We start from the raw sequence: 13,284 nt of genomic DNA on the forward strand, positions 1-13,284 counted from the left end.
GATAAAAAAAAAAAAAAAAGAAAGAAAGAAAAAGAAAAAAGATCTGAAGTTCTAGCAGGATACAGAATGCAGCCCCAGAGACCAGATCAATGAAAATTAATATAGAAACAATACAGGTGAAGGAATAGGGTATCCTGAGAAAACCAAGAGTTGCCTGCTAAAACCTTAGTCTTTCTTACTTGGTATTTGCACGTTTATATTGAACTAACAAAAAAACAAACCTGTAGCTGACAATATTTGCCTTCTAAACTCTCTCCAGGCTACCAGACCAAGAATATCACCAGAAATAGATCAGGAGTTAAATTACAGTTAGAAAAGGGGAGAAAAGTAAGGTAGGACATTAAATTTTTATTCTGAAATTATCTCTGGCCACGACAATAAAATGTAACAAATATTCACTGAACAGTCTTACTCCTGTCTTCAGCTGTATAATACATACAGTATCATAGAACTGGCCACTAGGATTAAAACCCACCAAAACATATTTCATGTTAAGTGGCGACAGCAGCATCTCACAGAAATGTTTACATACATATGTACACAGTCCACATTCAACCATTTTCACATATTTTCAGTACACACAGTTGCAGCATATTTCAGTCACGTGTCTAAGATGTTGCTCGATAAAACCCAAGCCACTGCCTAGACAGATCTGTAGCAGTTGAGCTGAGTATAATTACAATTAACTTTATATATGTCCATAGCAGAGAGATGTCCAAGCCCCTCAGAAACAGAGTTGACAAATACTTTGTTTTAAATGCTACCACAGCATTGTGTTGGGCGATATTAAAACCTTCACCAACCAAATCAGTTTTTTTAAAGTCTTCTGCTTACCAGAAATATTCTTGATGAGAAAAATTACAAAAATGAATGCTCTCTTTAAAATGATGCACACTTTTAAGATTCCAATATGGCCCAATGCTACTGACGCCTAAAGTGTTGCCTAACCTCCTGATGGAGTCCTTTAACCTGACTCCAAACCACCGATGAAGTTTAAAAGTGGCAAAAGTGCCTTGCACCCAAACTGTAAACCCCCGGCCATCTGTGCTAGAGCCAGGCACATATAAAAGGAATGCACTTTGGTTCATACCAAATGCCCTGGGATTAATCACACTATAAAATTAAATGGTTTGAGGTAAATTTTTACAAATACAGTTGATTTTTGTCTAGTGTTAGCATAACAAAAAATATCATTTAAAAAATCAGTCTGATGTTAAGATACAACAAAGACCATCTTTAACCCCTTAAGCTAGGAATTTCCTGTGTAATTAACCAAGTGGTTACCTTTTTTCGATGCCTGATGATGATTCACGCCTTATGGTTTCTATTAAGGCCAGTAAGTAACTGGATATTTAAGACAGATGTTATCTTTGCAGAGGTGGGTTCCATCCTTACTGCCTGGTGTTCAGAGAGTTAAAGAGGCCAAAAAACGCATGCCCTACAACATGGCATTCAGAACAAAAGGCACATTGTTAACACTAAGGGCAGTTTCCCCTCTACTGTTGATCTGCACTGTCCCGCATCGCGGTGCTCTTGCGCTGTTGCAACGCACTTAAGTGGTGATGCGCACTGTGGAGGTGCTAGAAACGGAGCCAGATGAGACTGCGACCAAAGACAAGACACTGTGCTAGTCTGGAATCTGAAAACAGCGCAGACATCCCTAGACACTGGTAACCTGTGAGACCAAGGACTGTTCCCAAGCCAACTGCTAGGAGCCTATTAGAGCCCTTCGTTTGTTTGCTTTAAAACCACAGAGATGCAACATTTTTCTCTTTTGATCTAAATAAGCTAGAATTTTTTTTTAAGCGGCCCTATCACTAAACACTGAACATAGTGGCTCTTATGAATAAAGTGAATTTCACCGTATTTGGATGGTGGGGGCATAGCGCTGCACATTATAGTTTGGCTTAAAAGTTTCCGGTTACATTTGTGAATATAGTCACAAATGCATTGTTGGCATCTAAAGTACCAGTTTTATGTGGTGGGGAAGGGACAAGCAGTATTAGTCCATTTATAAACTTTCACCTGTGTTTGATAGGGAAATTCCTGTTAATGGCAGGCTCAGGTTCGTGTAAACCTAAATGTGAAAATGAGGATGGATATGGAGGAGAATTGCAAGGGAAAAACAGCCTTTATGTTTTTGTTTATTTGAATGACCTAAAGAAGCTAATCATCCAGAGGCTTATGGTTTTACAAAGCCACCATACCAAGTCTTACACTTCTTATGCCTTTTAAGTCAAAATTTTAATAATAAAACAAAAATCTTTAAATTCTATAAGCCACTGATTGGGGGTATCATCACATGAGCATCATTTAAAAAGCAACTTACTAACATATTATTGCACTTCCACAGATTACACAGAAATGTGTACAATATGCTAAAGAATTTGGCTAGGGGAAAGAAGCTATAATTTCTAAGTACAGAAGTAAAAATTAATTTATCAGTGGCACCCTTAAATAGTAAAGCAAAATCAACATCACTATCTTATTAATAAGCTAATCTTATTACTGTTTTTTGGCAAATATCTGTAATATTTCCTGAGCGTTTTCTCCATCAACTGACAAAGCCTCAAGATAAGTGTTTCGTTCAAAACTACTTTCTTCTTTCTTTTTTTCTAAGTAAGAGAAACTGTAGGACTAATATTAAAAGAACTTAACCGGAAACTTTCTTGGCCTTGCTGGGGACCATGCTTTAAGTACTTGTAAATCAACTTACAGACAATACAATAATATCTGTGCATATAAAAGAGCATTTGTCCTAATTCATACTACCCAAAACCTATTGTCCAAACAGGCAAAAATCTTTCTATATTAAATTGCACATACTAAAAAATTTCTTCCACGTGCCTTGAAATTGATAAATATCACTGCTCATACATTAGTGATAAAATACTTAATTTTTCACTTTGAAAATAATTATTATTCAGAGACGAAAATATCCTTTTACCTAACTCTCAGTTACTTTTCCAGGTAAAGTGTCATTCCCACAAAAACAGTCAGTGCAATCCATAGGAAAGTAAAACAGGGGAATGCGATTTGTGATTTTCCTAATGATGCAAATAAGTCAAACCATTTAACTTGAGATTGAACTTTTCCTCCTTTAAATTCGTTCTTTCAACTGACCTCACTGAAAAGTCAGTGACTTCTGTTCAGCAAGACAATTTTCAAGCGTCTTTCTTTTTAAAGAAAGGATTGATGCTTTCCCAGGGGAAGAGACCCTTGCAGCGGCCCCTGAAAAGTGTGAACTCACTCTAATTTGCTAAACCTTTGAAACTATGGAAACCTCCGCCTTAAGTAGCTAGGCTGCTGTTCTTTTTAAAACTAGGATCTGAAACAATGGTCATAATCACAGCTGAAATGTCTCTCTTCTGTATTAACAGTCTGGGATATATATGTGAAGGGAAAAAAAAACTAAATGCAAGCAAAAGACGTGTGGTGAAGGAGGAGAGAGGAGAAAAGCAAAGAGGAGGAACAGTTTATGGAATACATTTCTATATTTAGGTGCAAAACCAATTCTGTACTATGAGGCTTCTTTACAAACAGCTCACTGATCAGACTCGAAAATTTGGAGGAACACACACGTTTCCATTTATCCACCCAGGTCTGCTGAGCCACCTTTTAGAAAGTCAGAATGCTAAGTGGGCATCTCAACTTGGGGATTTTGTGTTTGTCCGACCACTAGTTTAGGAAAAAATTCTTTAAGGTCAGTTCTGCTTATTAATCATTTTTGTCCTGACCGCTCTTCTCCCACGCTCACTACCACCCACGTCACTTACGGGAAACGGAAGCAGGACATGCTACACCTGTGCGCGAACCTGGAGCCTGGCGGGAGAAGGGGGACCTTTTGGGGGCAATTGCTGGGGGGGAGAATTATACTATGAACCATAAAAACAGTGAATGTCTTTGACACCAATCTGTAAATGCGCAGCAGTCACGAAGTAATCAATGGCCTGCCACTGATGTTTATTACTCTGCCACACTAAGTACAGTAAGGCTCATCATACTTTTAGAACACAAAAACAGTTTCAGGAAGTATAAAAACTTAAAGCATTGTCCCCATGTATTTTATAAAAACAAAATGAACAACTTTCTTACATTAAAATAAGTGCTGAAAAGATACAAATGAGTTGAGTTATTGAGCAAATAAAAACAGGTCTGAGCTACTCCTTTTCAACCCAGTAAGGCTCAGCAACGTCGTATCTTTCAGATTACCCAGCATCAGGGGACTCAGCTCAGCTAACAAGTTTTGGCAACACTGTCCTCTGCTGAATATTCCCGTTGGCATCTGTCATCTGCGCCAAATTAGTCCTCAGTTTGGAAGCTGAGCTGGAAGGTGGAGGTAACTTGGAAATGGACGTGATAGCACCGGTGCTCTCGGTTATCCTTTTCACGGACATCTTCTCCCCGGTCGGAGGCTTTGGCAACCGCCTCCTCAGCCAGGGATGCCGTAACGCCTGGCCAGGGGTCATGCGAACTGCAGGATCCCACTCTAAACACTGTTTCAAGAAGTCAAGGAAAAGGGGATCGTCACACCCCTTCAGTGCATTCCCCCACTCTCTGCTCTCCGGCGGGCCCCTCAGTTTCCCCCTCCTGGAACGGCCTCCATTGAGAACCACAGAGCCATCTGAGAGTGTGGTGACAGTGCAGTAACGGGGATAACCCTTGGAGCTCACAAAATTTTTGGCTCGTTTGGATGCATCCAGCAGTTTCTGGGAGGGCATGCCCAATAGTTCAATCATACAAGCCAGCTGGTCCCCTTCGTCTTCCCCGGGCAAGAGGGGGTAACCGGTCAGGAGCTCTGCTAAAATGCAACCCAGGCTCCACATATCTATGGGCATGCCGTACCTGGCGCCAAGGATCACTTCCGGAGCCCGGTAAAAACGGGACTGAATGTACGTGTAGACACGCTGATGCTCATAACAACTGGAGCCAAAATCGATCACTTTAATACCACTTCTACCCTGCTGCTTTAATAAAATGTTCTCGGGCTTAAGGTCACAGTGAATTATTCTGTTTTTGTGCAAAGCATCCAAGCACTGCAGAATCGAGTGGGCAAACTTGCGAACCAAAGGGAGGCTGAAGCCCTGGAACTTATTCTTCTTGATAAGCTCATAGAGGTTCATGCTCAGTAGCTCGAACGTCATGCAGATGTGGTTTCGGAAGGTGAAGTTCTCCAGCATGTGGATGACATTCATGGTGTTGTCCTTGTCCTGCTTCCGCAGGTGTTCCAGGATTCGAATCTCCTCTGCCGCCTGCCGGTGGAAACGCTTCTCGTTCCGCACCATCTTCAGGGCCACGTGCTGGTGGACTTTGTGGTCATAGGCCTTGACCACCTGCCCAAAGCTTCCCTTCCCAATGACCTTGAGGACCTCGTACCTGTAAGCCACGTGATCATGGGGCACCTGCACGTATGATCCCTGGTCATCATCATAGCCACCATTGTTGGGCCCACCTGTCATGCCCTGGCGCTTCTTTGCATTTGGACCCAAGAAATAGATTTCAGGGTAGCTGAAAATCTCATGGTGTTCAAAGGTGGTTAGTTTTTGCATGTATTGCTTCATTGCTTGTTCAGGTGTCATGGGGGTGGCTTTCACCTTCCCCATGCCTTCCATAGACTTCAGAGAGGTGGAGCTCCCCTGCCGTCTGTGGATGCTCTCCAGCTGCCGCTCCGGCACTACTGGCAATCCCGTTTTACCCACTGTCGTAAGCCCGTTTGGTTGTGTTGTGAGCACCGTCCGCTTGTTACTGTTATCTTCAAATAGCTGCTGAACCTGGATCTGTCCGTGGCTGTGGCTGCCGACATGTAAGTGATCATTCATTGTGTGCTTACTGCTGCCAATCTGGAATTCAGAAAGCAAACGTGAATAGAACAGAAGAGGTCTGTTTGAATGGGGTATTTTTTTAAGTCAGCCCCCACCCCACCTTTACATTCCAAATCAGGTTCACTAAATGGAAAAGACTGTATGCCCAGGAGGGACCTCATGAACACCCTGATAGGGAGCGTGGCTATGGCACAGACAGCCTCTGAGCAAATAAAGGAAAAAGATTGGTGGACTTGGTAAGGCTACGAAACTTGGGATCCTAAAAAAAAAAGGACCCCATACATGCTACACCTAGGAGACAAGCAGTTTGCTGCACATACCCAGGACTTTACGGAAAGTTCCCTGCGGAGGCAGAAGGCACCTGTCTTGTTCACTGGTCTATACCTAACACTTAGCACAGGGCCTGGTACACCCCACGTGATCTACTCAATCCATACAGAAAATGAAATAGGACACAGAAAACGCTGGAACATGTCATCGCTGTGCTGGCTCCACCTCCTCCAGGTTACAAACCCTTTCACACTTCATTTAGCAGCTTCTTTGTTACCAAGAGGGCAGAGACCATGGCTGTCTTGTTCATTACTCTTTCTCTAATGTCTAGCTAGTTGCTTCTGATAACACTAGTATCTTCATTCTTGGTCTTCTCCATTACTTAGAAAACTGACTACACCTAGGAAGATGTATGATCCACTGAGAGAAAAAAGGTGCACTTTTAGGCCTGAAAGATTCCCATGTAGATATGCATTGTAGCATCTTGTAAACCCCTCATCTATTTTTAAAAGATTTCTGGGCTTCATTGACTATGATGACCATTTATGGCCATTCAGCCCAACAAACCAACCACCACACAGTTTGGGGCCTTCCTTTGGTCAATGGCTTAGCTCTCCTAACAGTATTTCTGTGGGCTGCTGGGATACTCTGCTTTCCAACAAGGAACACAAAGTAGCGATTTCTATTTCAGGCACACATACCATCCCCCAACATTCCTGTCTAAACAAAACTGATGGTGCAAGCCAAGGGGCCCCCAGTCTTCTACCAAGAATCTGCTTGGGATTTCTTTCAAGTATTATTACTGCAAAGCTGTGAGGGAGAGGAGAGCACTGGCAGCCAGGGTCCCCTCGGTCAGGAACTCTTACCAGCCTCAGGCAACAGCACACAAGTCTTAATGCATCCTGTTTGGTGATTTTTCTATAAATCTTCAAGATCAATTTGTCATTCACAACACATCTCATTCACTCAACTAATATTAGCTAAGGTCTAGCCACAGAAGGGGCAGAGTCCCTGCCCTTGAGGAGCTTAGAATCCATTCGCTGAAATCTTTTGCCAACACTATTTCTTCCGTTAGTCTCTTTCCGAATCCTACCTTTTGGGCTCTATACACTACCAAAGAATAGAAGCAGTCTGTATACGTAACATGGCAATTCAAAAAATGGCTTGGAATCCCCTGGAGTATAAATTGAAATTTCAAGTCCTTCTTAGTAGCCAACCAAGACCTCTGAATTTTCTTTAACGGACATGTGGCCTGCACAGCGACTATATGAGTGAGCTTGCTTTCTGCTTCCTTCTAATAAAACTGAGTAGAATAGAGTCTAGTACCTAGGCCTGTCTGAAGTCTGATTTCATACACTGAGGGTTTTTACTTCTCAGACCAATTTTTTGAAGGCTTCTGATCAAACCCTTTTATTATTAAAGTCACTGATGATATTTCATGCTAGGTGAACTTTTATCGGGGTAGCCGGACAGGTTATTTTATGCCCATTCTATGCCAAAAGCAGAGCAGTCCATGAACATGAATTAGGAAGTCATGAGTGTATCTAAGAGTAGTGCAGGCCTATCCGCAGCTTTTATCCCCAAGCCCTGCTCTCTGCACCCCTCCTCCCACTGTGATCTTTCAAGCACCAGGAAATACAAAGACCTGAAATCTGAATTACCTCTCTTCTAGAGAGCCATTCTCTTTAGGGTGGGAAAGAGTGAATCAGAAGAAAAACCCTGCTACAAAAAGCATGAGGCTTCACTAGGGACATGATTAACCTTGAGGCTTTAGGAACTCCTAAAAAGATAGCAAAGCAAAGCATTTGGAGCATCAGAAATTCACTCCCAATTTTTCCAACAGCAATCTTAAATGTTCTACATAATTTAAAATACAATCACACAGGTTTAGCGACTAGAAGCAAAGAGAGCTTGACAATTAACTGGATCAACTCCTATCTCTCCAATTGCCTTCTCTTCACCTACCCTTGGGTGAGTTCAGGGATTCCTCAGGGTTCAAACTTTAACTCCCCTGCCCTCTGAATTCCCATAATCCTCCCTCACTGATCCTGATCACAGCCAGGGCGTCAGCAAGCACTCAAGGACTGATGAGTTCACAGCTACCCCTTCTAGCTCAGATCTGCCGGATCTAGTCTCCGGAGCCCAGGACCCTTGTGTCCAACTACAGCTCAGCCACCTTTCCCACAGGCAATTCAAACTGAACTCCTGATTTTCCTTCCAAAACCGTTTCTTCCTCCCATACCCTCAATTTCGGATTAAAGGCTTCTCTTCCACATAAGTCACCCAAGCTTTATATGTGGACATCCTTCTCAGTGTCGCCCTCACCTTCTGAGTCCACATTAAGCCTTGTCATCTCTCCATCCTACTGCCTCTCCAGTGACCGGGCTTCAATGCCCACTCCTGCGGTCTTTCGCTAGGACAACCGAAGCAGACTCCTCACAGGCCCCCCATGCTTCTCAGTCTGGAGTTCCTCAAATCGCCTTCGCCAGTGTACTTCTAGAGTTGTCATTGAAACTGTCAGTCTGACACTGACCTCACCTTTCCTCAAGGCCCACATCTGCACCCCATTCCCACAATTAACACAAGAATTTACAGGCAAGGACACCAGGTTCTAAAATGTAGCATATAAATGTCTTCAGTCTTTCCTTCCAATGTCATCTACCACTGTTACAATTCTGAGAGTAACAAAGCTGGGTTCCCCAAGAACTATGGAAACATGTTCTTTTCTGCTCCTCTGCTTTTGGTGAGGTCATGTTTCACAATGGTTACAAGTTGAGGCATATTCAGTTAGACACTCTGGGGATGAAGCCTAGCTCTCTAACTTACTGAATGTGTGACCTTGGGCAATTAACCTCTCTGAACCTCAGGATGTTTGTCTGTAAAAAGGCAACAGATCTCCTCATTAGGGATACAGGATTAAGTAAGTTAAATACAATGTATAAAGTACTCAGTAAAGAAGAGGTATTATCATCCTTCACAAATGCTACTTGGAATCTCCTTCCTTAACTATGTCTCTATGGTAAACTCCTACTCAGCCTTCAGGGTCCAATTCAACTCTCACCTCTTCTGTGAAACTTCCCCTTTCCTTGCTCTGTGCTTTGAGACCACTGTTAACAAATATTTCATCTTACTGTAAATGTTTTAATACCTAATGTACCCACCGGGCTGTGTACAATTCCAGGGCAGGGTCACCTCTTATCTTTGTTAAGTCCCTATTAACATAAACCCAAACATACAGTAAGCACTGGGTAAATATCTGTTGAATGGAAGAACACATGTCAATAAATCCTCGTTAACTGATACCTCTCTGAATTGTATTTGGGAACTACTTTTGTACCTTCATAACAAAACATGAAGTTAATACCCAGGGAATTAGAGATCATCCCTAGCGATCCAAGTCACAAGACATTAGGCTTGCAGTGCATCAGCAGAGACTTAAAGGCAAATGATAGCCAGTTAACAAGTACCTGTAGCAGATATATCAACTGAACACCTCAAAGCAATGTGTGGAATCTTAGAAACTTGCCAGTGTTAAGGGGATTCGAGAGGCTGTAAGAAGGAAGATCTTTGATCTCAAATACTAAAGGACTCAAAAATCAAAAGGAAATTCAGAAGGCAAATTAACTGATTTCTAAAAAGGCGGGGGGGGGGAGGGGGTTAGAAAAGCCACGATATTTCCAGAACACATATGACAGATGTGTTATAATAACCATAAGAATATTACAAGCCTCTCACTCTCAGCCTCTTGAAGTCAGAGAATGTGGCTTATTCCTATTGGCCACTACTCATCTAGCATGGCTGTCACATTTAAAAATATACACAGAGCGAATACAATTGTTAGATATGTACAATATAGAGGTTAAAACAGATCTACAAAAGCCTTCTCTGATTATGAAATAGTTTAGTATTAAAAATTATATAAGGGCAATAGTCTAACCAGTTTAATCTCTCCCAATAATAAGTGGAAAATAGCAGATATTTCACTGTGCTAACGTTTCAAGGCATTTGAAAACTTCCCTGAAGTCATCTTAGAAATGCTGTGTACTGTTATGGGAACAGAACTGAATGCAAAAAGGTTGGAATTTTGGCTCCTCCTTAAACACACATAACCTGTGTGGCTCTGAGTCAAATATCTCCTTTCTCTTGTTCAAAAATACTACTATTTTTTAAATGAGAATACTCATTCTTCATTAATCCCAATTAGGTAACGAGAGGCTGCTGTAAACATTAGAACAGTTATGAAAGTGATAGAATACTAACATATGGGAATTAAGAAAAGTATATGATCATTTCCAATACAACATCAACAGAAAAAAAAAAAACTTAATAGGAATCCAGATAGTTACTGGGTACACTATTCAGACAGAAAAACAAAACAACTATGTATGCAATAATATATCCATGGAGACAGGGAACAAACGGACTAAATAAATTCCAAAGTTCATACTGTTCATAATCCTATATTTGCCCTCCTGCTATATACTTTAAAGGGGAAATGTGGACAAGCTCCTGCCACAAGATCATTTTTCTCTCCTAAATTTTTCCCCCTTATTCTAAAACAGCTCTTCCCAAGTATAATTGCTGTGGAAGTAACGACTAAAAACTTAAAAGCACCTGAAAGACATATGGGACTATGGCTCTGCAAAAGTTCCTGGATTTGTAATGAAATGAACACCACTTCCTAGGATAAGCAGTGTCAAGCAAGATGTAGAAGCTAGGCTCAGAAGGCCCGGCTTTAGCTCCAGCCTTGACAGAAGTGGCTGGGGAATCTTGACCCAACCAGTTAATTTGTCAGACTGTTTCCTCATCAGTAAAATGGAGCAGAACCAGATAAATACTGAGGTGTTTTATTTTTTTTAACTTTCTTGCAATGCTGTGCAAATAAAATCAAAACTAAACCACAATCGAAACCTAACTTCACACTTTCAAAACCAAGTTTCCAATGATCAGTAATAGCACACTGGAATTTTAACTATAAGGTTATCACAGGTAAATCTGCCAGACACCACAGCAAAACACAAGCATCCACTACTGGGCATCCTGAGAAGGAACCTCACATTTTTTCTTCTCTGGTCCACCACAGCCTGTTCCTCCAGTGACACCTTTTGTTTTCTCTAATCTGATTACTTATTTCTATTGGAAAAAGGCTCTGATCTAAGAAAATCCACTCTCAGAATCCAGATGAAAACCAGTACTTCCCGGGTCACATCAGGTCATGGATTACATCCACGCATGGGGAAAAAGTGGATGCTACATTTTCTAATTCTCAGATGATTCCAAACCAAATCAACAAACCCGAATCCCTAAAACCAATGGCAATTCCTTAATTAACATGTCACTATAACAGGAATGTTCAACCATAAGGTATCAACCAGCCGACTGACAGATTCTCTTCCACCACCAACAGAACAACACAGATCAGTTGACTTCTGTGTAATGAATTCTTAGCCCCTGGTCACATGTTTGGGGGGGCGGGGAGAAAGAGAAGGGAGGGAAGGGTAAAATGAGTATCTAACAAAATGGGTTTCCTACAAAACTTGTACACATCTGTCCAGGTCTAAGGAGAGATGCCCCACCGAAGCCATCCTCTCACAAATTCTCCCCTAATGAAGTTTCCCCATAACACGCGACCCTCAGAGCGGCGTCTCTGTAGACTGGAAATGGCCTTTTTCTACAAGAACTCCACTTTCGCTAGGCAAATGAAGCCATATTCCTACCAAGCATCCCTCACACAGAAGCACCTCAGGCCATTCCTCTGGAGGACCCAGTTAGAAACAGGCCCTGGGAAACAGTCCCCTCCTCCAGAAGTGCACACCTCCTCTAGGCTGGCAGTCACCTTCCAAGGGCGATCTCTGGGGGCTGAGAAAAGGTACATGCTGAAGTCAAATCCAGTTTGCCAGTGTGCAGCCACTAGTCCCACGCTGGGCTCTCCCCTCCCTCCCCACCCACAGAGGGACCGCAGCACCTGCCAGGTGCCCTTCCCTTCTCACTTCCAAAGCAAAGCCGGCTCTTTCCTTTTAAACAATATCCAAATGCAGAATCCTGCAGGGGTGGCTTATTGTTTTGACTGCTGCTGTGGCTCTTATTTTTGTTAATGTTAATTACAATTTCTGTTGTGCTCAAACCTGTAGCACTCATAAAACATGCTTCCACACGCGGGGGACAATTGGCGGTGCTCCCTGCTGGCTGGAGCCAGGCCTCGGAGGCTCTTTGGGGGATCGATTTTCCGGGCAGGACAGCCTGACTGTCCCCTAACACATATCTGTTCTATAAATACCCACTACCCAACGTGGTGGTGGTTGGGGGGAGGGGGGCTGGGGGATATTTACCGGTCAAGGAAAGGAGATCTGGGAAGCAAGCACGAAAAAGGAAGGAAAAAAGAAAAGCAGCAAGGAGGAAGTTCCGAGGAAGAGGAGCGCAGGGGTGGGCGGGCTTCGGAGGGGAAGCGAGGGGCCCACGCCACGAATCTTCCTTTGTGGCTGCAGCGCTCTGTTCGCCCAAGTTGCATAGGGTGGCGTCCAGGAGAGGCCACTAGCCAGGGGCGGGGACATACTCGCACTGCGACCTCTCTTCTCCCGGCGTCAGAACCCCACAAGTCCGGGTGTTTATGCCCCGGGCCCCTCCCGCACCCCTTCCCCCCTGGCCTCCCGCGGGGCTGAGTCTCACCGTGTGGGCTGCGGCGGCAGCGTTGCTGGCCCGGAGAGGCGGCAGGGCGATCGGGGAGGGCGGGCCGGTCCCCACTCCGCTCCGGGGAGCCCCCGCACCGAGCCCGGGGGAAGCCTGAAGCTGACGAACGGCGCTGTCCCCTCCTCTGCCTGGGAACCACGCGCGGGAGGAGACAAAAGAGGGTCAGGGGGAGAAAGTCACCCAGAAGCCGTCGCCCCGCCCCACCCCTGTGGGTAGCGAACCCCGCTCTCCAAGAAAGAGAGAGACGGGACGGTAAAAACGGGCGTCCAAGGAAATAAAAGGGCGCCCGGGTCACGGATCCCCTGCGCGCATCCCCGGGCGGGGCTCGGGCAGCTGCAAAGTTAAGTCGGGCGCCGGCGCTCGAGTTCGCGACCCCGCGACGGGGCCGAGCTGGGCCGGGGCCGGGCGGCCCAAGTTGCAAGCGGCCGCAGGCCGGGAAAGGGATGGGACCGCCGACAAGGGCCCGACGGCCTCGCCGAGCCCCGGGCGGGGTCAGGCCCGGACT

General features: G+C 44.1%; 1 protein-coding gene across 1 annotated transcript; it reads right to left on the reverse strand.

Moving 5' to 3' along the window:
* Positions 1-328: 328 nt before the first annotated feature.
* Positions 329-12,912, reverse strand: DYRK2 (dual specificity tyrosine phosphorylation regulated kinase 2). Its single transcript, XM_029954401.1, has 2 exons — positions 12,759-12,912; positions 329-5,840 (listed from the first exon to the last, which is right to left on the reverse strand). Exon 2 carries the CDS (start codon positions 5,817-5,819, stop codon positions 4,233-4,235), a length of 1,587 nt encoding a protein of 528 aa, XP_029810261.1. The 5' UTR covers positions 5,820-5,840; positions 12,759-12,912; the 3' UTR covers positions 329-4,232.
* Between the last annotated feature and the right edge of the window lie 372 nt (positions 12,913-13,284).

The sequence above is a fragment of the Suricata suricatta genome, chromosome 10, assembly GCF_006229205.1.
Source record: "Suricata suricatta isolate VVHF042 chromosome 10, meerkat_22Aug2017_6uvM2_HiC, whole genome shotgun sequence".
NCBI classification, from domain to species: domain Eukaryota; kingdom Metazoa; phylum Chordata; class Mammalia; order Carnivora; family Herpestidae; genus Suricata; species Suricata suricatta.

What these genes read in the sequence shown, in the direction of transcription:
- DYRK2 (XM_029954401.1), bottom strand. Translation starts at nt 5,819, where the DNA reads ATGAATGATCACTTACATGTCGGCAGCCACAGCCACGGACAGATCCAG.